General features: G+C 44.5%; 1 protein-coding gene across 5 annotated transcripts in view; it reads right to left on the reverse strand.

Annotated features, from left to right (window-relative positions):
* RNF157 (ring finger protein 157) overlaps nucleotides 1–26,387 on the reverse strand; it is an 80,502-nt gene that overhangs the window by 18,426 nt on the left and 35,689 nt on the right. For 4 of the 5 annotated variants that reach the window (XM_036836794.1, XM_036836797.1, XM_036836795.1 and 1 more), the window contains exons 3-9: nucleotides 10,162–10,250; nucleotides 4,302–4,448; nucleotides 3,732–3,849; nucleotides 3,195–3,261; nucleotides 2,846–2,889; nucleotides 2,185–2,232; nucleotides 197–268 (exon numbers count right to left, since the gene is read on the reverse strand). In XM_036836794.1, coding sequence (XP_036692689.1) covers nucleotides 197–268; nucleotides 2,185–2,232; nucleotides 2,846–2,889; nucleotides 3,195–3,261; nucleotides 3,732–3,849; nucleotides 4,302–4,448; nucleotides 10,162–10,250 — 585 coding nt within the window. The remainder of the gene's footprint in view (nucleotides 1–196; nucleotides 269–2,184; nucleotides 2,233–2,845; nucleotides 2,890–3,194; nucleotides 3,262–3,731; nucleotides 3,850–4,301; nucleotides 4,449–10,161; nucleotides 10,251–26,387) is intronic. The other variant, XM_036836796.1, reaches the window with a different exon arrangement.

Genomic DNA, 26,387 nt, shown 5'->3' on the forward strand with positions numbered 1-26,387 from the left:
GATCCAAACCAGCCTATATTCTCATTTCCAAAGTTATGTAAGTATAATCATCTGAAACGAGGAAGAAGAAATACCCTTCTAGGACCAAATGGATTCCAGAGTTTGGCATGCTAAGTTCCTAGATCCTGGCTGAATCAGAGAAGCTCTCACTCTGCCTCCTGGGAAGAGTACATTCAGAACTGTGGATGGAACTTGCCTTAGACTCTTGCGTGTTGTACTTGTTTTCAATTCCATAGATCTCCTGAAGGAGGTAGCTGACCCCATCCACCTGAAGAGCAAATGGAAAAAGTTCAAGGGCAGGCTGGTTCTACCGAGAGATGAGTGGGAACTCACCCCCCACCCCCCAACCTCCTTCGGTAACCAAGGACTACTGATTCACAATGAAAAAAATCAAAGGCCTAGAAGAGTAAAGGAGGCTCTTATTTACTTATGTATTCTCTTGGGGAGGGGAACGAAAATCAAATGCTTAATTCACCCGCCCTTATCCCCAACAGGGAACGTGCGCCAATACAACAGTAACACTCGTACTGCAGACCGCTATCACGGACAGTCAAGGAAGGCAGAAACTAGGAAAAGGATGGAAGACCATGTGTCAGAAGCATTGGCTATGTAATAAAAGCTAAGTTTAGACATTATAAACGGGAAGCAATGGGAATGGTAAAGAAAGAGAAGAAATGGGCAAGGAAAAGAGGGGAAGGGAAAATGCAGAAGCAAAGAGAGAGCAGGACCTTGAAGGAGGGGCCGATTGCGCCCCCTCCCCAGCCACGGAGCCACCCCATCTCCAACACGTGGCAAAATATGACCCTCCTGTTGGCCCTGCTTCTTAAAACCTCAACTTTGGGAACTGCCTGGCGGTCCAGTGGTTAGGACTCAGCGTTCTCACTGCCAGGGGGCCTGGGTTCAACCCCTGGTTGGGGAACTAAGATCCCGCAAGCCCCGAGGCACAGCCAAAAAAACCCCAAAAAAACCAAAAACCATTAGAACCTCAACTTCAATGCCCAGTTTGACTCCCACTAGCTTGGGCCATGTTGGTGCCAAAGCTGGCCCCTCCCTTGTTTCTTTATGCCTGCCCACTCCTCTCCCCTGCCCCCCACCCTGTCCCAGTGATCCCCGCCCCTAAGGCCCAGCCTCTCACCGATTTCCCATCCCACTCTCCAGTCTGACAAAGGCTGTTGCTGATGCCAATCTTGCGACAGAAGAAGAGATAAACCATTTCCCTTGAGCTACCCTAGCCTTTCCATCCCATCCAGGAGCCCTGGAGAACCAGGCCTTCCCATGAGGCAACTCACTGAGGCCAGGCCTTTCCAGGCCATACCCTGGGCTCAGGATCTGTTATCTCCTCTGCCTCTCTTAAAACTTGCTTTAACGCAGTGATTACATTGGAAAGGACATCATCAACCAATTTATACTAAAGTATTACTGACTACTATTGACCTCATTAAGGGTGGAGAGCACTTAATACCTGAATGAATGATGTAGAATTTCAGGTTTCTGTCACCCATCTGCGGGGGGGGACCCTTTCTTTGCATCTCAACCCGAGGCCTACCCTGTCCCCCACCCGACTGCTCCACAACCTCTGTGTGATGACCCACCTTCCCTTGGCAATGCCACTGACACCTCTCCCCTCCTTGTCTTCCATGACCCTCCTCCTGCCTCTGCAAGAGTGGAAGGAAAGTGCTGGCACAGAGCGGGGGTTAGGACTTCCAGCAGACATATGCATAACTTGCTGATCATTCTGGAAGGGGGCAGATGGTCAGCAAACTTGGAATGTGAGAAAAGGAATGTTGGGATAAACTAAGCCAAGAGCTCCAATTGGCCTTGAACTGGACCCCAATACCTTTATCCTTTAGCTGGAAACGTTTCTCACCCTGGCATTTTAAATAAAAACATTCTCCCTAAACCTAAACTCAGGAGATAAATCTTGTCCTTTCATTTTCTAAAGTCCTCTGCTCAGATAATGGCTGCCTCACCACCAACAATTCTGGAACAACAGAGACAACAAAAATCAGTATTCCTTTCAGGCCACCCAAGTAGTTTCCAACACAGAAAAGCATTCCCTGTTTGCTTTTCTTCTTTGATTTAAAAAAAGGGGGGTGGTGGTGGAAGGGAAAGAAGAGTGCTTTAGCAAAAGAGTGGAGAGAGAGAAGGGGATACACCAACAGTCCCTGGCCCTCGAATACTTACTACTTGTTTCTGTTTGAGGGGCTTGACACAGAAAGTCCCATCTGTGTGCTGGAGCGAAAATACGACAGTTATGAAGGAGGGCAACGAGGATCAGCTGTTCTTTTGTTACTTCTCTCAATTACACACCTCCTGGAGGCCCCCCCAGCCCCCCACACCCTGCCAGTGTGGAATGACAGACTCCTCATAGGGGAAGGGTCTTCAAGCACATAGTCTAGCCCTTCTGCTTTAAGAAGAGGAAACGACGGACTTCCCTGGTGGTCCAGTGGTTAAGAATCGGTCAGGGAACTAAGATCCCACATGCCATGGGGCAACTAAGCCTGAGCGCCGCAACTACTGAGCCCATGCACTACAACTAGAGAGAAGCCCTGGCACCACAGCGAAGATCCTGAGTGCCATAAATAAGACCCGACGCAGCCAATAAATAAATAAATAAATATTAAGAAAAAAAAAGAAGAGGAAACGAGGCCTAAGGAGTTGAAGGTCATGCAGCAAGTTGGTGGCGTAGCCCCCGGTGTGGTGCTTCCCCCAGCTCCCCGCACAGCCTCCGAGCCGGACCCACTCTGCCGAGCCCAGGCAGCCAGCGGACAGGGCTCCACGTGTCCTCACAGGAAAGGCAGAGCAACATGTACCAAAGTGAGGCCCTATAACATTACCCACTGACCTTTTCAAAAGTGCCCAGCAGGACGTGGCAATGGCCAAAATACTCTGAAACAAATAAAGGCACATGGATGAAGAAGAAGAAAGCCAACAACACACCTCGATTCCACTCACCTTCCCCGGGTCCCACAGTCTGGCAAAACGAACCCTCTGGCTGTCACGGGAAGGGGCAGGTTACGTCACCCAATAGGACTCTCGTTGCCCGAGCAGCGTGGGAGCAGGAGTGCGTGGGGATGTGGGAACTGCCTGATACCCATGGGGGAGGCGTGTGGTTCTGAGGCCGCAGCCGCTGCCAGGCCTGCACGCTACACACGGGCGCGTACGCAGCCAAAGAAGACAGGAAGCACCCGTACCGTCTCCTTCGTCCACCGCAGCATGGACCACTAACGGGTAAACCTCTCTGTCCAGGTCAAAGCCAAGCTGAAAGAAAAGGAAAAAAAAAAAAAAAAGGGACTTAACACATTTAAAGGGCACAGTAATCCGTCAGAAAGGGAGGTCCCGTCAGGAAGCCTGGACCTCATCTCTGCTCCTCATCCATCAACCTGGTAACGACCTAAGTCCGTAGCGTTGAAGGCCACCAGTCTCTTTGTAAAAAATCTCATAGATGTAAAGGCTTCTAACCTGCAGGTCTTTCCTTTGGGCACGGCTTTCTCAAAATATCCTGGGTTAATGGGCTACTTTGGGATAGAAAAATTAGACGTATCCTTCCCAGGGCATGAAGACGTTACAAGGCTGAAGGGGAGCATGGCCTTCGAGTACCCGAGTACCCGAGCCTATCCTTTGCTGCTGGCCAGGGTCCTGAGTAGCTCCCACGCCCTGTGGGTCTGTGGGCAGAACCTGCCCTGCACTTTCTCCCAGCGGCCGGTCCCCTCTGCCAGCCGGCAGCTCACCTCCTCTTCAGCCCACTCGGAGGGGTCCACGGTGTGGGAGGGCAGGCAGAACTGCTGGCACACCCCACGCTTGTAGTGCACCGTCTCTGACTGCAGGCTGTTGTCTTTGGGGATGTAGCTGTTGATCAAAGTGGGAAGCAAAGCAGAAGTTACTATCTGACGGTTTCCTCTGTCTCATGCCTGTTCTCAGTTATCAACAGGTTCTCAGTATAGAGTGGAAGAGAAAAGAGAAGAAAAGATCTTCTTTATAATCTCTTTCCTTTGCCCTTGCTTGGTAATGCTATTAAAGTTATCTATTCAACCCACATATCCACAGAAAGGTAGCTTAATAGATTTTTAACAGCATCATGATGACCTGAAGGACTATGCTGATATCTGTCACTGCACCAAGATGACATAGTTTGAAGGGGAAAGGTGAAGAAGTAAGGCTGTGTAGAAGAAAATCCAAATTCAGGAACCAGCTCTCACCTGGGTGTAGAAAAAGAATGTTTTCCTTCACAGGTGAGCACGTCAGGCACAGACCCTAACCTGTCTCGGAAGGACCTGGCTCCCCTGGTCCTTTGTTCTTACCTGGCAATCCCATTCTGGAACTCTTCGGTGGCCTGATAATAGATGGTGATGGCCACCCGAGCATCCGTGTCAAAGGTGAACTCCACGTTGTAGTGGACTTTTGCTCTGCCGGCCTCTTCCCCCGGGGTCTTCACTTCCTCGGCACATCTAGAAAACCACAAAGACTCAGCATTTCGGGGTAGCAAATTAATATTTTAAAAGTAATCTTTTTTCTTTTCTTTTTTTTGTGGGATCTTAGTTCCCTGACCAGGGATGGAACCATGCCCCCTGCAGTGGAAGTGCAGAGTCCTAACCACTGGACTGCCAGGGAATTTCCTTCTTTTCTTTTTCTTTTTTTTGTAATATTTATTTATTTGGTTGCACCAGGTCTTAGTTGCGGCTCGAGGGCTCCTTAGTTGTGGCATGCATGTGGGATCTAGTTCCCTGGCCAGGGATTGAACCCAGGCCCCCTGCATTGGGAGCGAGGAGTCTTATCCACTGCGCCATCTGGAAAGTCCCCTGTTTTCTTTTTTCAATTGAACATATTGTGGGCTTCCCTCCGTGATCATACACTTTCCATCCTCATTTTGAATGATGGCAGAGCACGTTGTTACCACTATCAGGGGGCATTCAGGAGATTTCTGATATTTCACGGTGCCACAGTGAACATCCTTGTGCACTTGCCAGGCTTTAAAAAAAAAAAAGTTTTTAATTTTAGTCAAAGTTACTAATCACATAGTTTAAATAGTTTCCACAAGGCTCGTGACAAAAACCCAGCAGGTCTCTTTCTGTCCCTTTTCCTCTTCTTTAGGGAAAACCCGCCTTTACCTCTGTAGCTGACCATTTTGGCATTTATCTGCATGTTAATTTTTCAGTTTTAGGCATTATCTACTGACTTCCTACTATGGAAATGAGACTTTCTCTTTCCTCACTCTGCTCCATATAGGGACACCCCTTCCACCATGTGACACACCATGATTTTGTTAGCTCAGTACATCTTCGTCTATACGACTGTGAGTCCATCAACATTATTCACAGCTCAGCCACAGAGTAATCTCTAATTATTTTTCCTTTCCTGCATAAGTTTTTCTTAGAGCTTGTGCTCATTTTGCTTTTTTTCAGTTGCTTAGTCTTTTTTTTTTAACAGATTTTTTTTTAACACTATTTTTATTTATTATTTATTTTATTCATTTATGGCTGTATTGGGTCTTCGTTTCTGTGCGAGGGCTTTCTCTAGTTGTGGCAAGTGGGGGCCACTCTTCATTGCAGTGCACGGGGCCTCTCATTATCGCGGCCTCTCTTGTTGTGGAGCACAGGCTCCAGACGTGCAGGCTCAGTTATTGTGGCTCACGGGCCCAGTTGCTCCGCGGCATGTGGGATCTTCCCAGACCAGGGCTCGAACCCGTGTCCCCTGCATTGGCAGGCAGATTCTCAACCACTGCGCCACCAGGGAAGCCCAGTTGCTTAGTCTTTTATGCACTAGTCACTAATTCAAATTCAAACTCTTTGGCTGTCTACATCTCAACGTTCAGACGTACCAGGTATTCTATGCACCTTGTCTTTTTGAGCAGGACGCTTATGGAGCGTCCTTCTGACCTGCTCCATCTGGACCCTGATCCCTCCGTACCTGCACATGGCCGCCACCCTGGAATCTCCCTGTCCCATCTCCCTGTGTGTCCCTTTTGCCTCTCTCCCGGAGAATCGCATGCTTCCTGCACCTCCTGGCTTCCTCTTTCTTGGGTTACACTTTCATTTTGCTGGAGCACAACTTCCAGTAGCTTCCTGAAAAGGGGTGTGTTGGAGGGATAAACTTTTCGAGAGATTTTATTATACAATCACACTTCATTGAAAGTCTGGCTGAGGGAATTCCCTGGTGGTCCAGTGGTTAGGACTCTGTGCTTTCACTGCTGAGGATGAGGGTTCAATCCCTGGTTGGGGAACTAAGATCCTGCAAGCCACGAGGCCAAAAAAAAAAAAAAAAAAAAAGTCTGGCTGAGTAAAGAATTCTGGATTATAAATACTTTAAAAAAGTCATTTCAGAGCATTGCTGCATTATCTTTTAGCTCCCAGGGTCGCTTTCATCATCGATTGGGCTGGACACTCGGTGGACCTTTCTAGAAACTCCTAAATTATGTACGTCATCGGTGATTCCTTCCTTCTATAGTCTCCATTCTCTCTTTCTAGAGCCATTAGTTGGCTGTTGGACCCTCTAAACAGACCTTATATTCTTCGTATCTTTCCTCTTCTGTTTTCCATATCTTTACCTTTATGCTCCACTTCCTAGAACATTTCAACTTTTCTTCCGACATTCTATTGATTTTTTCATTTCTATGTTTTTAAGCTCTGAGAGCCTTGTTTGTTTGCTAAATGCTTTGTGTCACTGTGTCTGTGAAATAAGAAGGCAGTATCTTCTCTATGTCTCTGAGGCTACAAATCAAGGTTTCCTCTTCCTGCATAGTTTTGTTTTGTTTTGTTTTTCCTGCATAGTTTTTATTTCCACTTTTTTCCCCTGTTGGCTTGTTTTACAATTGTCTTTCATATGATAGGCGTTCCTTATACATCTGAGACTCTTTGGTTGTCTGCTCATACTAAGACATTTAAACCCCCTAATTGTGGTCCATGGGGACTTTCCTGGTGGTCCAGTGGTTAGGACTCCACGCTTCCACTACAGGGTGCATGGGTTTGATCCCTGGTCAAGGAACTAAGATCCCGCATGGCACGCGGCCCAAAAAAATAAAATCCTGATTGGAACTGAGTGCATGGTGGGGCTTGGGGATGCTAGGCTTCCCTGGGGACTCATCTGGGTCTGGTGAGGAACCTCCAAAGCCAGTCTCTTTGGTCTTCCCACCTGGGGGGGCCTGATTGTCCAAAGAACAGTTTTCCTCTCTTCTAACAATGGCCGGGCTGCTGGCATTCTGGGCTTAGAGTTGGGGTTGGGGGGCAGGCTGGAGGGCTCAGCATCCAACGTTTCTGAATTCACTTAACCCCCTGATTTCAGTACTGAGCTGTGCCTCGGTCCCCCAAGTCCAGAGATTCTTTGTTTGAACTTTTCCAGTGAGCGTCCTCTGCTAGCCTTTTGCCAGGGTGTGGGAGGGCAGTTCTGGCTGTGTAGTCTAAGGGAGGGAGGATCTGAATACCTCTCAAGCAGACTTTCCACTAACCCCCCTCCTTTTAGCCCCCCCACCCCCAAGATGTCCAGAGGTACCTGGAACTGCCAATTCCTGAGCCTTCTGGGGGAAACCATAGTACAAACTGGTGATTCTCAGCTTTTCCTTCTGTTTGCTCAGGATCCTGATTTCTCAGGTTTAGTAAGTCATTTAACATTCACCACCTGTTTCCAGCCTCTAAAATTTTTTTTTAATTAATTAATTTATTTATTTATTTTTGGCTGCGTTGGGTCTTCGTTGCTGCGTGCGGGCTTTCTCTAGTTGCGGCGAGTGGGGGCTACTCTTCGTCGTGGGGTGTGGGTTTCTCATTGCGGTGGCTTCTCTTGTTGCGGAGCATGGGCTCTAGGCACGCGGACCTCAGTAGCTGTGGCTCGAAGGCTCTAGAGCGCAGGCTCAGTAGTTGTGGCGCACAGGCTTAGCTGTTCCGCGGCATGTGGGATCCTCCCGGACCAGGGCTCGAACCCGTGTCTCCTGCATTGGTAGGCAGATTCTTAACCATTGCGCCACCAGGGAAGCCCCAGCCTCTAAAATTTTGTTGCCGTTGCTCCTTTCCCACTCTCCCAATTTTTGTGGATTTGTGCTGTTTAAAAATACTCATTATTGTTCAGTGGGGTTTGGAGAGGCATGTTCAATCCTCCATCTTTACCTGGAAATCTGAGAATCAGAATTTACTTTAGTCCCATCTCAGAAAAAACAAAATCAAAACTCACCCTTCATCTTAACATTTATTGATCACCAGGTGCTTTCCTTTTCATTATCCCCTTTAATTTTGACAACAGCCATGAAAGGTAAGGTTGGTTCACTCTTATACAGGTGAGAACCAGAAGCTCAGAGCAGTTGCCTCATTTTATTCTAGAGCTGCAGCCAGGCTTGCCACGTCCGAGGCCAGGACCTCAAGGGGGCTCAGACCCCTGAATCCGTCTCCATCAAATAGGCGAGCAGACCACATGTGATGAGGGAAACAAGTGGCCGGAGCAGCTGACAGCTGGCAGGCTCCCGAGGCCTCAGTGGCCTCCATCTATCCTGCTGCGGCAGGAACTCCCCGGTGGAGGGGGGACGCCCGGCTGCAGACTCTTCTGCAGCAAAAGGGTTTCCCCTTGGCTGCGCCGTCCCCAGGGTTGACCCCTAAGGCAGTTGAAAACCTCAGGGACAAATAAAATATTTAAAAACTGAGACAGAAAACAGATTAGTGGTTGCTTAGGCCGGGAAGAGGGGTTTCGGGGGGAAATGGGGGATGATTAATAATGAGTATCGGGTAATAATGAGTATCGGGTTTCTTTTCCGGGTGATGAAAATGTTCTAAAATTAGATAGTAGTGATGGTTGCACAACTCTGTGAATAACTAAAAATCACTGAAACGGGGGACTTCCCTGGTGGCGCAGCGTATAAGACTCCGCGATCCCAATGCAGGGGACCCGGGTTTGATCCCCGCTCAGGAAACTAGATTCCACATGCATGCCGCAACTAAGAGTTCACATGCCGCAATTAAGAGTTTGCATGCCACAACTAAGGAGCCTGCCTTCCGCAACTAAGACCCGGTGCAACCAAAAAAAAAAATAAATACTTAAAAAAAAAAAATCACTGAATTGTACACTTTAAATGAATGAACTGTATGGTATATGAACTATATCTCAATGAAGTGGTTATATTTTATTCCTAAAAATTTATTTTTTAAGATTTTTTTTTTGATGTGGACCATTTTTAAAGTCTTTATTGAATTTGTTACCATATTGCTTCTGTTTTATGTTTTGGTTTTTTGGCCTCGAGGCATGTGGGATCTTAGCTCCCCGAGCAGGGATCGAACCCACACGCCCTGCATTGGAAGACGAAGTCTTAAACACTGGACCGCCAGGGAAGTCCCCAAAGTGGTTATATTTTAAAAAGATGATCAGAGAGAAATAAACTCCCTGATCTATACAAGCATAAAATGGTCTCCGAGTCATCTTCCTTTGTCAATTGAGAAAAATGTGGGACCTCTGGTTTGCCCTAACCAAATCTGTCTCCCCAGGGAACCGGTGAGTCTTAGTAGACAGACTTGCTATCTGGAGAGCAGCATCTGTTTAAAAATCACATTATCTCTGGGACTTCCCTGGTGGTCCAGGGCTAGAACTCCGTGCTTCCACTGCAGGGGGCCCGGGTTCAATCCCCAGTCAGGGAACTAAGATCCCACAAGCCACGCCATGCAGCCAAAAAAAAAAAAGAAAAAAAAAAAAATCGTGCTATCTCAGGGACAGCACAAAGGCGGCAGATGTTGATGATAATTAGTACTGACAGTGGTGATTAAACAACAAACCCAGTGCACCAGAGGAAGGGCACATGAGATTAAGAATAAATTAAAAAGGAAATATAGGCAATAAAATAAGGATTTCCTGCACCAAGTTCAAACATCCCATCTTCACACAGGCTTGTCGAGGTATCTGCAGAATTCATTTTCTCCTCCAACTGTTCTTTTTCTGGAAGGTTCACCAAATCGGGGTAATCATGACAGCTTCCAGGAGAGTGAAAGTTCTTCCCAAACACTGACTATCAGAGAAAGTTCTGAACAATCTAGGTGCGGAGACCCCTCATGCAAGCAGCCCACGGCCCCGGACGCCTAGAGGCTGGGCTCTGGGTCTGGCAGAAACTGCTCTGTGAGTCCCCTGGGGAGTTGGCTGCCCCTTCATGAAGAAGGGCCCCTGGAACCCGGCCCCGGCCGGCTGGGAACTTGAACTTACTTGACGAGTCTTAGTGTATCCTTTCGGATGTTGATCAGGCTTCTCAGAGTCTTCACTGGTTCTTGGGGAGGAGGGGCAGCGTAAGGAAACTGTGTCGGAAACAAAGTGGGAGAAGACTGTGTTTAGAAAGACGGATAACCATAGTAAGTGGACCTGCTCGAGGTCACAGCTAGTGGGAGAGCTGGGATCCGACTTGGTGTCCAAAGCGCTACCTTTATCTGCTTTTCCCATTAGATGAAGCTTATGTGAGTCAGCACTCAAAATGCGGACACCGAATAAAAACTCTCACTGAAGTTCCAAATACCAAGGGACACACGGTGGCCGAGTTAATCACAAAAGGCTTTTCCACCTGACCTTACACAACGGGGAGCCGGACCTGCAAGGATTTTCCTTCAGTGAAGCCACATGGTGTCTGAGGAATTTAGGAACTGCAAACACAAGAGAACCCCATCATGTGTACACAGTGGAGGCCTGCAAACAGTGAAGAACAAATTTCCTCCGCAGCTGATCATATAAAGCAGAGTTTTTTAAGAAAACGTGAGCCAAAGAGCTCTTTTGGGGTCGTCAAAGGTTTGTGGTTGTCCATCATTTACCTTACGCTTTCACTCTCTTTCCCTGTTTAAACATGTGGGTTTGGAGTTGTGAGTTGATGACAATGAGGAGATAAGAAAGGGGACACAGTAAAACATTTCATTGGGAACTGCTTTGAGAAGATTAAGAGTGATTTAAAATGTTCCCGCTATTCTTATAATGTCATTTGGGCAGTAAACATTTTTTACATATGATTCCCAGAAGACCTACTAGTGTTTGGAGCTTTGCAAAACCGTGGTCCTCCTAGCTCTGAAGAGTCTACCCCCTCATGCTGGTCTCAGAAAACAGAACATCCACGTGAAACTCTGTGTCTTCACAGATTTTTGCTGTTTTACTTGGGAAACATAATTGAACCTATGGTACATCTGATTTTGTGTATTCACTGTGATCCCTGATACTTCATGTGTATGAATGTGACCCTTAAGAAAATACATTTAATCCAAGCTATCAGCTGTGCATTCAGATTATTGCTTTGTGGGTATTGTGTAGCAACATTTTACTTTTTCATTGATACCTTAAACATATATTCTTTTTTTTTTTTTTTTTGGCCATGCAGCGCATCTTGCGGGATCTTAGTTCCCCGACCAAGGATCGAACCCGGGCCCTCTGCAGTGGAAGTGTGGAGTCCTAACCACTGGACCGCCAGGGAATTCTCACCTTAAACATATATTCTTTTAAAATATATGATAATTGGTTTTTCTGATTACAAAGCAATACATGTTCAAGCAGAAAACTCGAAAAACACAAAAAAGTACAAAATCAGCCATAATTTCACCACTCAGTGATACCAAAGTTAACATTTGCAGAATGTGTCTTTTTGGATAGGCACCCATCCACCCACCCACCTCCTCCCTCCCTCCCCTCCCTCCTCCCTCCCTCCCATTTCTCTGCACTGTTTCAAACTGTACCTACTATTTTATTGTCTCTCTTTCACTTAGAAAGATGTGGCAAATGTTTTAAAGCCTATAATTTGACAATATAACTACACACATTAGAGACAGGGGCCTACTTTAATCAATTCCACATTATTCAGTGTTTTCAGTTGGTTTTACTTTTTTTTTTTTCCTGATATAAATGTCGTGGTGAATGCTTTGTCCCTACATTTCTGCGTGCCTCTTTGATTATTTCCTTAAGACATTCCTAGAAGTGGAATTACTGGATCAAAGAGTAAGCATATTTTTAAGACTTTTAAAACTATTTTGCCAAATTGTTCTCCGGAAAGCTGATTCCAACTTTGCTCTCCTGCTTGCAGCGTATCAGGAGGCTTTTATACAGGAAAGCTGAAATCCTAGTTCAGATCCCATCTGTGGCCCATTTCTCCACACCCCTCCACCCCCTTTGCTGGGCTGTCACACTAAAGGAATTTAAAACAATTTTTAAATAAGCTTAAGCAAAAAGTAATTAGGCAGGAAAACCCAACACAAATGCTTGTCTATTCTAAAGCCAAAATAAATGACTTTGGGATTAAAATTTTTTTCTGGAGTAGCGAAGTTAATCATATTCATTTGCACGGGTACTTGGGAGTTATCCTTAACTCCTACCTGAGTTCAAAAAAAAATAGAGGTTTTCCCTTCACTCTTTGCCCTTTCCCCTCTATATCCTCCCCACCCCCGCAAAAAAAAAAAGAAAAACAAAAGGAAGGTGGGGGGAAGTTAGTGTTCCTCATCTTCCATTTAGAATATTACATTTGATGGTAACTGGCAATGGAACACAAGTTATTCACTGCTCAGGGAAAGGCATCCGTGGGATCAATTGTTTATATATATAAACTATCCTTATAGTATAATAAATCCACACTTACATTTTTAGCTCTTTACCCTCTGCCCCGCCAAAAGAAAACCATTGAAAATCTGTTTAGGAGAAACTAATCCTGTTTGTAGGCTCTTACCTACCAAAGCTTCTGCCTTAGTGGCCGTTCACGTACCCAATCAGAGTCTACCGGCAACACTCAGTGCTGGGTGTAAAGAGAGACTTAAAGTGGAAAAGATAAGGTACTGCTCTTTCAGGAAGCAGCATTATAAGGAAGATGATATAGTTACACAAATAACTGTAACACTAAACAGAAATGCCACAAAAAGGGCAACGATAAAGGAAGTGATCGCTTCTGGCTGAGGTAATCCGGAAGGCTTCATGGAGGAGGTGGTATTTGATCTGGGATCTTGAAGGATAAACGTAATTTGTAAATTCAGAGATGACAGGGAAGACAGAGGAAACAGCAGGAACAGAGGCAAGCTAAAGAAAATACTCTGCTCTTAGAGTCGCCTCCCCTACCTCTCTAGGCCAGGTTAGCACACCGTGACTCTAAGCTTCTTCGTGATCTTCGCTTTTAAAATGATCATTTATTGAGCACTTACTAGGTGCCAGGCACTATGCTAAGCTCTTTACATACATTATCTTAGTTATCCTTGGAACAATCCTGTGAGGGAGAGATGGTTGTTCCCTTTTTGCAGATAAGGACGTTGACATAGCAACAGGTTCAGTAACACCTTCCAAAGTCCCACAAGTTTTAGGGAGAAGAGTTGAGGTTTGAACACATGCTACCTCCATCTTTCTCTAAGATGCTCCTGGATACAGCTGCTTAACCTAGAGATGACGAAGGGATTGAAGTACCAGTTATTAAAAGATCTGAAAACACTAACCTATGTCTTTGTTCATTCTTTTTTCTTAGCAAGGCACTGATGAACTTTTTTGTTTGCCTACAGTACCTCTTTAACACACACACCATTACTGTATTATATTTAGAGCAAAAAAAAGTATCTTAGTTCAATTCAAGACCAGAGATTTCACTACTATGCTAACAGATACGTGTGACATGAAAGCAAAGTAACATCTTCCTGGGACCGAAGGAGATGAAGGTCAGGACGGACTCGGGTCCAAGCACTGCCCTGAAGGAGCCGCTCACCGGTCATCCACTGTGCTCAGAACAGCATCAATAACCGTTTCTCAGTTCACATCCACAGTTTCCACTTGCTTTCTTATGACCTTGGAACCGTAATTTTCTCAGCCCCAGTTGTACCTCGTTAGGGACTGAGTGATGACAAGAAAGATCAGACAGAATTTATTTTTCTCAGATGCAAGCGCCCTGGCACAACTAGGCCAGTAAACGGGAAGAAGTGGCCTTTTCTGTCTTGCACACAACATGCCGCCAGGCGCACAGATGGAGGAGGACCCACAGGTCTTCTGCAAGCCGTATCCTCACTTCTTGCCTCAAGCTCAGTATGGGCTTAGGAGACGTCTTCCCATTTCTCAGACAACATCCTGTAGTAAATAAACTCTCACCACCTTATGAAGGACCTTAAAAACAGCTTCCAGAATTCTCTTTCACTTTTCATAATGAATACAGGCTTATAAAGACTAGTGTGCAAAGAACGAAATCGGGTCTGCTCAGGGACTTGTGGCCCAAACCTGCCGGGTCAGTAATGTGTTGACAGAGAATTAAGGCTCAGGTCCCTCCACTCTATTCACCTAAGCAGAAATGCTGCCAGAAGAAAGCCCTCTTAATGGGGTAAAATTTGGGTAACTGTTGCAATGACAGCTTGCCAACGCCCATCCATGAAAAAAGAGAACATAGGGAAACGTTTACTGAGAACTTACTATGGGCCGGGCATCATGCTGGGTTCTTTAGACTTTATTTTCATTTTACTTTATTTAATTTATACAATATACATAACATGAAATGTATCACCTTAACCATTTTTAAGCACACGGTCCAGTGGCAGCAAATGCATTCACATGTCCTGTGCTATCATCACTACCATGGAGTTCTGGTTTAGATACATTCTTACTTAATATTCTAAACACTAATAGACATGTCGGCCATGCCCACCAGACTGTAAGCTCTTGGAGGAGAGTCTGAAATGAAGGAGGACCTCAAGAAATATGTTGGCTGACTGGATAAATGAAGAATATCAGTATTAACACCCCCATTTTGCAGATAAAGAAACTGAGACTCAAAAGATTCACGTAATTATTCAAGGTCTCAGGGCTATGAGTAGCAGAATCAGGATTTGAACCCAGAACCAGGATTTGAATCCAAAAGCCACGCTGTTTGTCCTGCAGCTGCCTTGGCTACAGCAGGGCAAGGCTATACGTTGTTCTGATCCCAGGAGTGTTCCAGGTACCTGAGTAGAGTGTAGAGAGAGTCTGAACGTTAAACGATCACTGCAAAAGGTACCGAATCCTGTTCAGGTTCTAGAGGCTGGTCGAAACTCTCTGGATTACACCCTTATGCTTACGCAGCACTGCATACAAAAGCATACCTAATGCCACACTCCTTTTAAATTTTAACAGGAGTATCTAAGGTCTGCTCAGAGGAAAGCTTTCTTGGAGCACTGCATGACAAATTCCTTTTGTCTGTAAGAGCTAACAGCACCTGTAGAAGACACAAAGGTACATTCAGGCTGTGACGTCAGAGAACACTGCCAGCAGAAGCAGGGGAGATGTTCATCACTGTTTACCTTCTGCCCAAGATGCTCCAATACGTGTTACAGATAGATATTCCTAAAGCACGGTGGTTTCTCCTCTAAATTCTTTTCAAAGAACAAAGACATCTACCAATTCATTCAACACGTTCACTATACCCTGAGCGCTATGCTAGCCTGGATTCGGTGATGGACCAGGCACGCCTCTCTTAGTTCCACCTGTAAGGGGCCCACAACAGAGCCTGCATCTGGCGCCCTGCACTCAGGTACCAGCAGCGCCCCCCAACCCCCGCCGCCCCGCCCCAGCCCAGGACCGGCCTGCTTGTGTCCGCACTGAAATAAGCCTAAATCTCAGAATAGTTTAAATCCCAAGCACCTCAAGCCCAGGATGGGAGTATAGTACCCACTCAGCCAGAGGAACTCTTTCAATGGACCCCAGGGGGTTGGCGATCAAGGCTCCTATGAATACAGAGCTAGCGCCTCTTTGACCTTTTATCCTGGTGTTCGTCAGTTTCCTTGTTCGTTTTCCTTATGCCAGCAAAGTGCCACTTGGTGGCCAAATGTGGAACTGCCGGTTTAGATAGACTGGATATGGATATGGACGTGTGTGTGTGGTGTGTGTGTGTGTGTGTGTGTGTGTGTGGCGGGGTACACATACATATATATTCATATACACACATATATATGTATGTATATATCAACCATGTATCCTAGATTTTCTAACCATCCTAATTTCAAGTATTTTGTTAAACTACCCCCTATGTCTGCACTCACATTATTGTTGTAGAAAATATGGTCCCAGTGCATACGAGATTAAAGGATCTTACTTCAATTGTAAATTATGGGTAATTCCCAGTAGTCTGTAAAAGGGACTATAATCCATTCATTAAAATAAATAATTAATTTCAATAAAAAGTTTTTTTTAAGGTACATAATTTGCTAACATTTGCTATTAAATTCAGGCCTGATCATATACACACATAGCATCCTGGATTTGGCCACTGGGAACTCCCTCAGTTGGCTCCTGTGTCCTTTTGACTTGCCCCATCACTTTTTGAGCACTTCCTTACTTTCTGGCACCACAAGGTATTCCAGGTTCATGTTGTGTTTTTCTGTCCCCTCCCTGGAATTGATCATGTCTCCAAGGATCCCTGGTTCCTTTTTAGAGACGTCTACCTCAGACCATCATGTATTCACTAATCTTTTACCAATGAACACTTGCTCTGCTTCCAGTTTTCAATATTACAAATAATGATGCAATAAACATTCCCTGAAAGGAAACTTAATAGGAAAAAGGAGGGGGGGTATGCAAAAGAAAAACAAACGAATATGACCTAATGCAGTTTTTACTTAAGAAGAAAAAAGCCCCAAATGCCAAAAATCTGCCTCTGAAGAGAAAGGAAATTATTTTTAGGCAATTTATGACTAAAAGAGAAAAGTACTCATTTTACACATAGCAGTCATGTAATATTTGTGTCAGAGAAATAAATAATAGTTAATATGGAAATCAACATCTGGGATCATATGAATAGCTCATTTACAGCACTCATTTACATAAGCTCTTGCTTTTATAGATTTTAGGGTTTTTATATTTAAAATTCAGTTCCTTTTTATTTGATGCCTGGTTATTTTCTCAGCTTTCTCTACTTCCCCTCTTCTCAGCTATGTAGTGCGTCCAAGACTTACCAGTGGATATACTTAGACTTGTGATACTTTATAACATTTTCTTAGATCCACATCAGGGAGAACAGTTTACTCTGGTTGAATGATGTGAAATGAATACAAATTTGCCTATTTAACCAGCTGTAGCCCTGGGACAGACTGTATTGTGCCTGCTGTCCACCAAAACGTCAATGAGCTATATTTACAGCAGTAAAACCCCTTTTCACTAATTTTCCATCCAATCCTCGTGGGGAGTCAATCGCCCGTGTAGAAAGACTGGTGACCACAAAGCTGACAAGATGTGAAAAGACATTTTTTTCACTCAAATCAAAGATGTGAGGGAGATACCACGAGGGTGTCACATGATGACCTTAACTCAAAGATGCTCTGTGTTCAGGTTTGGTTACCAAAGGAATCCATCCAAGATGGCAGTCTATTTATAGTCTGTTAACTCCTCCGCTGGGTCCCCTGGCAGGGCGCACACGGGACCAATGTCCTGGCTATATGACATCACCTCTAAGGTTGATCTTTCCAAAATATTTAAACCCTACTACGAGTATGCCCAGTTAACCAGTTCTCTTTGGTAACAAAAGCATGAAAGATCCACTGCAGAGAAAAGCACCCATCACAAAATCGCCCTGGTCTCTGTTAACAACCATCACAGACCCATTTTCTCCCTCTCCTTATGGTTTGGGTCTTGACTCATATTGTTCAGGAGTACTCAGACCGGGTAACAGGTTGCGTACACTCTGACATCAAATGCACCTCCAGGGCTATGTGTGCTGCTTTGATGACAAGTGAAACCTACTCAACTTCCTGTTCCCCTGATTGAAAGCCCCTCCCATCAGGATAAAACACTACCCAATCATCCTGTGCTTCTACAATAAAAGTATCTTTCTGAAGATGAGCTGCTTTTAGATACAAAGGGTTCTGCCTAACACCAGCTAATTTTAAGGAGAGTTAAAAGGGAAAAAAGTGTTTTTAGTAAAGCAGACACTGTCATCTTTTCCCTCCAGCAAGTTGGTAAATAATGACTAATGGTCAGAGAAACGACTCCTTTCAGACCAGCACCCCATTCTAGACGCCTGACTTCCAGATTTCATCTGGTCAGGAGACTGGTAACCCAGCTCACAAATAAGAATCCAGTTTTAAGTAAGAGATTTTGAGATGCTTAATACTGTAGGTAAAGAATATGCCAAAGCACCAGTATCAGCCAAAACAGGTATTCTAAAATACACAACAATAAAGCAGAAACACACCATTGTAAAGCAATTATACTCCAATAAAAATGTTAAAAAAATTTTTTTAAATTAAAAAAAAATACACAACATATATTTTTTTTCCAAAGAAGCATATGAATGTTCTAATGCCACCAAATATTAGTTTTCCAGTCATTTTATTTAACAGAGGCATTTTCAGTAGGCCAGTTATTAAGAAGAGCAAGTGGACAGAAGTCTTCCCCAGTCTATATTTTAAAAACTAAAAACTGTAAGCTGGTCTTCAAGTTGAAAAACTCCAAGCTGCCCACCTGTGCCCCTCCTGAAATATACTGCCCCTAAAACTATCTCTGTAAGAGCCAAGATCAATTACAAGAGTTTCAAGTCTCCATCTCTCATATTTCTGGAAGGAAATATGCTCTGAGGGACTGCCCTGGTGGTCCAGCGGTAAAGAATCCACCTTACAATGCAGGGGACGGGGGTTCGATCCCTGGTCAGGGAACTAAGATCCCACATGCCACGGGGCAACTAAGCCCATACGCCACAACTACTGAGCTCACGCGCCTCAACTAGAGCCCACGTGCCGCAAACTACAGAGCCCACGTGCTCTGGAACCCGTGCACCACAACTAGAGAAGAGAAAAACCCACACGCCACAACTAGAGAGAAGCCTGCACGCCTCAACGAAGATCCCGTGTGCCGCAACTGAGACCCAATGCAGCCAAAAATAAATTAAATAAATAAATAAATAATAAATCTTAAAAAAAATATGCTCTGAAGTCTGCTATGTTAGGAATCTCAGCTTCAGAAAAAGAATAGTATGAAATACAGAAACAGTTAAGTTTATAAGCCAATCAAATACAGAATTCTAAGCCCAGGTAAGGTCAGTTTCTTTGGCTAAGCTACCTATTTGCAGATACAGCCCTAGGCCTAGGAAGAAAGCCATTAGTAATTCAAAAACCCTAATGAGATTTTATTTTGGTTAGCTCATCATGAGATATGGAAACCCCGCATAATTAGAACAAAATAGCATAAAATAAAAACCTATAGCATATGTATGATACTTTTAATTTCTAAATTGTTAATATTAAGATCTGTAGGGACTTCCCTGGTGGTCCAGTGGTTAAGAATCCACCTTCCAATGCAGGGGACGGGGGTTCGATCCCTGGTCGGGGAACTAGGATTCCACATGCTGTGGGGCAACTAAGCCAGCACCCCACAACTCCAGAGCCAACGCGCCACAACTAGAGAGAAGCCCACACGCCGCAATGAAAGATCCCGCGTGCCACAACTAAGACCTGACTCAGCCAAAAATAAATAAATAAATATTTAAGGAAAAAAAAGATCTGTAATTTGCAGCTAATTTAACAAGGTACCAATCTGTTTCACTTTGCCCTGCTAAGCTTCCAAAAGTCTTGAGAGCTGATTATTCTTCACTCACTCCTTAATAGCAGTGCGCAGGACTTCCCTGGTGGTGCAGTGGTTAAGAATCCGCCTGCCTGTACGGGGGAAACGGGTTTGAGCCCTGGTCCGGGAAGATCCCACATGTCAGGGAGCAGCTAAGGCTGTGCACCACAACTACTGAGCCTGCGCTCTAGAGCCTGTGAGCCACAGCTACTGAGCCCACGCGCCACAACTGCTGACGCCCGCGTGCCTAGAGCCTGTGCTCTGCAACAAGAGAAGCCACCGCAATGAGAAGCCCACGCACCGCAATGAAGAGTAGCCCCCGCTCGCCACAACTAGAGGAAGCCCACGCGCAGCAACAAAGACCCAACGCAGCCAAAAATAAATTAAAAAAATAGCAGTGAGTAGCCAAGGTTATATAAACCAACTGAACTAATTTCTTTGGCTTACATATTAAATATATATTAAATATATTAAAGTCTAAGCTCACTTAAAGTCTGTCTGTAATGAAATCTAGAGCTAGAAGTATAACTCTTATGTTCTAGATGGTGAATCTCAGAGACAAAATACAAATATTTACAATATAGCATGCACAGAGTCCAATCCCAAGGTTGATTCACGTCACTGGCTTCTCTCTCATCCTGTGTTCCATCCTCATCCCTTCCTTGACCTCCTACCTGACATCTCTATGTCCCTCCACCAGTCATCTATCACCTCTCAGTCCATCCTTGTAAATCTTCACACCTTTAACCACATCCTTCAACACCTCCAATTTTCCTATTCTCAGCAAACATTTCTCTGTGGCTCTTCCTCTTTTTACTGATTTCCTGCATGCTATTAAGACCCTGGGCTTCTGATCATCTTTCCAGGCTTGTCAGAAGTGATTCCAGTTCATCAAGAAAAAAACAGGTGTCGTAGCATTAACCATAAGCTTTCTGAGACTAAAAAGAGCCAAGTTCCAAGTTTAAACGTAGTGCAAAACAAAGACGGCACAACAGATAATAATTTCCCAAGAAGCAATACATGGTCATATCTCCTAACAGTTAGTCTGGCTCCTAGGTTTATAATTCTCAGCCTGGCCAATTCAAAGATTCTTTAAGCACTACTTAATAATCCACCAAGAAAGCACAGCCCCAGTATTAAGTGGGAAGTCAAAAGTTCAGCAAGAGGATTTAGTGACTGGCTTCTAAACAAATAAATTATGGAAAAAGAAAGATTTGTAGTGGGTAAACCTGACAGACACCACCTTCACTAAGTGATTAAGGTTGCCATCACTGGGAATATGTCATGAACTGTTATGTGCCTCTGATATGATGTAATAAGGGTACTTACCTCTGTGGTATTCTTTCCGCAAATCCATAACCCTAGTCTAATCACAAGAAAACATCAGAAAACCCAAATTGATGGGAGTTCTACAAAATATCTAACTAGTATATCTCAAAACTGTCACGGTCATGAAAAACAAGGAAAAACTGAGAAACTGTTAAAGATTGGAAGAAACGAAGGAGACATGACAACCAAAGGTAACTGGGACTAAAAAAAGACATTAGTGGAAACACCGGTGTAGTCCTAATAAAATCTGTAGTTTTGAAAAATAGTAATGTACCTATGCTAATTTTTAGTTTGGATAAATGCTCCATGGTTGTGTAAGACGTTAACATCAGAGATAGCTGGGTGGAGGGAATACGGGAATTCCCTACTACCTTTGCAATTCTTCTGTTAAGTATTTAAAAAAAAAAAAAAAGTTCAGCAAGAAAAGTGCTGAGAGGAAATGGAGAGCAAAGGATCCCAAAGTGGAAGGTGTAGGTCTTGGCCCTTGTATTAGTGGTTGTGCAATTTTACACAAATTGCTGTGCTCTACTAAGCCTCTACTTCCTCACCAGTAAAATGTGCTTGATAATAGCTACCTTATAATTTGTGAGATTAAAGGTTGTATTAGGGATTTCCCTGGTGGCACAGTGGTTAAGAATCTGCCTGCCAATGCAGGGGACACGGGTTCAAGCCCTGGTCCGGGAAGATCCCCCATGCCGCGGAGCAACTAAGCCCGTGAGCCACAACTACTGAGCCCTCCCGCCACAACGACTGAAGCCCACGCGCCTAGAGCCCACGCTCCGCAACGAACAGTAGCCTCCGCTCGCCACAACTAGAGAAAGCCCACACTGCAACGAAGACCCAACGCAGCCAATAAATAAATAAAAAATAAAAATAAAAATAAAGGTTGTATTAGTCTAGTCAGGAAAACAAACCACACCAGGTATTTTAACAGAGAATTTAATCGAACTGGTTAAACAGGCATCGGAGAACCAAAACACAAAAAGGGGACACTGAGCTGACACAGAGTCACCTCAGGAAGCGGCTACCACCCCTGGGGCTGAGGGAATCAAGGGGAGAGGTGGGGGCTATCAGCCTAGAGGCCCCCTGGAGCTGGGACTCTGGTCTCTGGGTACCACCCTTTCTCTTCCTCCAGCCCTGCAGACCCTCTGGCGCCCTCCGTTGGCAGAGCCTGGAAGTGGAGAAACCTGGCCGAAGAGTCCCTGCCCCAGCATTACCCAGCCCAGGTTAGAGGGTGGTTTGGGGCTGGGAGACAACAGCTGAACTGTTAACTGTGAAACAACTTTATAGATTGTAAATGTTACCCACTGGTACTTACTATTTGCATTACTTCTATTAAGTGCCTGAGCTAACTCTCCCTCTTTTTTTTTTTTTTTTTTTTTGCCACGCCACGCATCTTGCGGGGATCTTAGTTCCCTGACCAGGGGGTCGAACCCGTGCCCCCTGCAGTGGAAGCACGGAGTCTTAACCACTGGACCCCCAGGGAAGTCCTCTCCCCTTCTTTCTTTTAAAAATATTTAACAGTATGGATTAACAGAGGATATGCACCTTTGGCGTTAAAAGCATTTAAATTTTTAATAAATGGAAAATATGGGACTACATTCTATTCTATAATTATAGCAACCTTTACCGCAAAGCTCGCTTTGTCAGAGCTGTCTTCTAAAGATAAAGCATATGTCTGATTCATTTCTGTAATAGTCAGGGCTACTATTTTAGTTGAGTGAAATAAGTGTGTTGCTCAGGGGTGCTATTTACATGTAACCAGGCTATTTGACCCAGAAGTCTTTGACTTTTATAGACTTCTGTAAAAACACTTTCATTACAATTTAAGGCCATTATGCATCTCTTTAAAAGCTGAAAAAGTTAACCAAATTTTTCTTTGAAATGCAACACCAATACACATAGTTTCCCGTAAGCTGGGGCGGACCCTGACAACAGGAAACAGAGGTGAGAGTGTGCACACTTAGTTTCAGTAGGTTTCAAAGAAATGTCGAGGAAATTCCTACAACACAGATGCTTTAGTTTCACTGTTGAAAACCGCAGCAGTTCTTTGTGCCCTGGTTTGTTAAGAAACACAGCCTTAAACAACAAACCAAAAGTTCAAGCGTTTAGCAGCACTTTCCAAGTCAGCAAAATTTATGTCACAAAGTAAAGTTCCTTTCTCAGAGCTTCTGGAAGCTCTGTCTACACTTCATTTATCACTTCCCTCTTTGTGTGTATATAGTGTCTGAGCTTCCTGCGAGATTATAAGCTTGAGGGCAAAGTCTAGGTTAGAGATATCTTTGTATCACCCAGAGTGATTAGACCAGCACACATAAAAGATAAAAATAGGTTATGTGTAGAATGAATATATGAATAAGGTCTTCAGAAGAGCACAGCATGTGTCCATGGTGACCATCTGGATTGTGGATATTTGCCCTAAACGGCAGGTTGGCACAATTAATGCTCACAAAATAACTAAAAAACAGATTGCCATGTGTTTTTTGTTTTTTATTTTATTACCTTTTTATTGAAGTGTAGTTGATTTACAATGCTGTGCCAATCTCTGTACAGCAAAGTGACTCCGTTTTACGCATATAGACATTCGTTTTTTAATATTCTTTTCCATTATAGTTTTTCCCTGCTGCTGGGGTACTAGGATTGACCCCTCTGGCTGAGGGCTGCTGATGCAGAAGAAATGCTGACCCCCCCCGCCCCCAACCCCACTGCCACGTGCACACACGGCGTCTGGGGCACACGTCCACCGCCTCTTGTTGATACATGGCCATAAGCAGGGGCTCCCTGGGCCACATGGACACCAGGCCACAGAGAGCACTGACATGTCTGTGAACCACTCCTTCTTTCCAACACATTCCATTTTTTTTTTTTAAAGTCAGGTTTATTGAGGTGTAATTTACATCCAGTAAAATTCACCCATTTTAGTGTACAGTTCTATGCATTTTGACAAACGCATACAGCTCTGTAACCACCATTGTAAACAAGGTACAGCACACTTCCATCACCCCCAATGCTCCTTCATTACCTTCTGCAGCCAACCCCTCCCTGCACCCCCCAGTGCCTAGCAACCATTCATCTGTTTCCCATCCCCGCCCGCAGTTTTGTCCTTTCCAGAATGACAAGACACATTCTTTCCATGCTTAAATAAAATAGCCAAAGGCCTCATTGAACTCTGCACAGATCACCATATGTTCAGCTGCCCTATGAGCCTCTCGTGTATATCTGGAGGGGAGAACGCAGGGTCTGATGGGTGCGAAGGGCAGCAACATTCACTGCAGCGTGGACGACTTCACAAGCTCTACAGAGAGCAGGACGCGTCTTCGTGAGCTGTGAAGCAGCTCTTCTACATCCAAAGACAACGACCTCTTATTTTAAACTCTCTATGAAATATCCGGGTTCCTTCTTCCATGATCTTATGGCACAAGACACAACCAGATTTCCTTCTGGTTGGGTTGAGCTTTTGGTATTAAAAGAAAACATAAATTACTGTAGCTGAAATAGAATATAGATTAATAAGAGAATTCTGTTAAGCTAAAAAGCTTGAGTTCCAGTAGAATGTTCTTCCAGTCCATCAGGTTTGGCTTGACCGCACAGCGAGTTATTTTGTGTCTAGCAAAATACTGAACTTTTACTGAATTCTTTAAGAATCACTCAAGAGCTTCCTACACAACTTCAGGCTAACATGAAGCAGAGTACAGAGAACGTATAAATGCAAAAAAAGGGACAATGACGAGCTCCCTGGCAAATCGAGAGCGAGGGAAATTGCAAATTACCCTCTAGCACAATGCAAGGTCACATGACAGCTTTATTTTTTTAATTTAAAATTTTTACACACAGAAAATCCTTGCCCTGTAATTTCAAAGCCCAAATTATAATGCTTACTCATTCCCTTTCTACTCTATGTAGTAAATTATATTATATCTTATATTTCATATTAGATATATAAGGGGTTAGTTATCAAATTTTGAGATGTATGGGGCTTCCCTGGTGGCACAGTGGTTAAGAATCGCCTGCCAATGCAGGGGACGCAGGTTTGAGCCCTGGCCCGGGAAGATCCCACATGCCGTGGAGCAACTAAGCCCGTGCGCCACAACTACTGAGCCTGCGCTCTAGAGCTCGAGCGCCACAAGTACTGAGCCCATGTGCCACAACTACTGAAGCCCGTGCGCCTAGAGCCCATGCTTTGCAACAAGAGAAGCCACTGCAATGAGAAGCCCACGCACCGCAACAAAGAGTAGCCCCCGCTCGCCGCAACTAGAGAAAGCCCACACGCAGCAACAAAGACCCAATGCAGCCAAAAACAAAAATAAAAAATAAATAAATTTATAAAAAATTTTGAGATGTAGTTTGAAGAAATGGTAGAGAATTTAAAGTCAAACAGTGCTTCCCAGCTCCCATCAGCACAGATTTGAAAATTTGAAGAAATGAATGCAAAGGTTTATGATAGGCCTCCAGTGCCCACAACAGATTAAACACTTGTATTGACTTCTGCTCCCTTATGAATTCCCGCTGAAATGACAGCAGAGGGATTGAAAAAGAAGAAAAAATGTGTAAAACCATAAGAACAGAGAGAATGGGAGAGGAAATAAACAATTGGAAGCTGTATCACACACAGACAAGTGGAAACTGATTTAGGAGAACAGAAAAGGCTGAAATTCGAAACAGCAGAAACATATTTATGCCCAGAATACCAGAAAGGCTTAGGAATTGGAGGCAGCGGGTCGTCCTAAAAGCGGGGTACACTGAGGTTCAAAAGAGGAGACTGGGAAGGTCTGAATGAAGAGGATTTCGACTCTGAGACCTTTTCCCAGACGCCAGGTGGCCAGGAGGCCACCTGTCCCCTCTCTAAGAGAAGATGTTTACCAGAGAGTCCATCAGAGGATTTGACAGTCTCAGGGACACCGGGCACAGCCAAGGGCAAGGGAGCTCTTTGAAAACACAGGGCTAAGTCAAGGTCTCCATACGGAGGCTTGCTGAGACCACACAGCCCCTTCCCCGCTCATCTCCTGGAACCTGGCCGTCAGACTTTCAACCCCTTCCCCTCTGTCCCCCACCCCCAGGCTGGACATGAGTGGATTCTTCACTGGAGAAACTAGTTACCGTCACTTGATTGATGACGAAGGCGATCCTGCAGTGCCGTGAGAAAGGGATGGATGGTCTTCTCCACGGTCGGTGCTGGGTCAATTTAAACAAAAGAAAAAGAAGGAAAAGAACCTTGGCCCCTACTTCACAGCACACCCCAAAATCAATTCCAGATGGATGACAAGCCTCAGTGTGAAAGGTTAAACAAAGCTATTAGAGGAAAACCAGAGCATCTTCATGATTTTGGTGTTTGAAAGATTTCTTAAATAGGATACAAAAAGTGCTACCATATAAGAAAAAAACTGATAAATTGGACTATATTAACATTTAGAACTTCTGTTCAACTAAAGACACTGGGAAGAGAGTGAAAAGGCATAAGCTTCAAAGTTGCTAAGAGACTAGATCTTAAATGTTCTCACCACAAAAAAGAAATAATAATTATGGGCCCTGATGCTGGTGTTAGCTAACACATTGGTAGTAATCATATTGCAATATATAAATTTATCAAATCAACACATTGT

Source organism: Balaenoptera musculus, chromosome 20, assembly GCF_009873245.2.
Source record: "Balaenoptera musculus isolate JJ_BM4_2016_0621 chromosome 20, mBalMus1.pri.v3, whole genome shotgun sequence".
Classification (NCBI taxonomy): domain Eukaryota; kingdom Metazoa; phylum Chordata; class Mammalia; order Artiodactyla; family Balaenopteridae; genus Balaenoptera; species Balaenoptera musculus.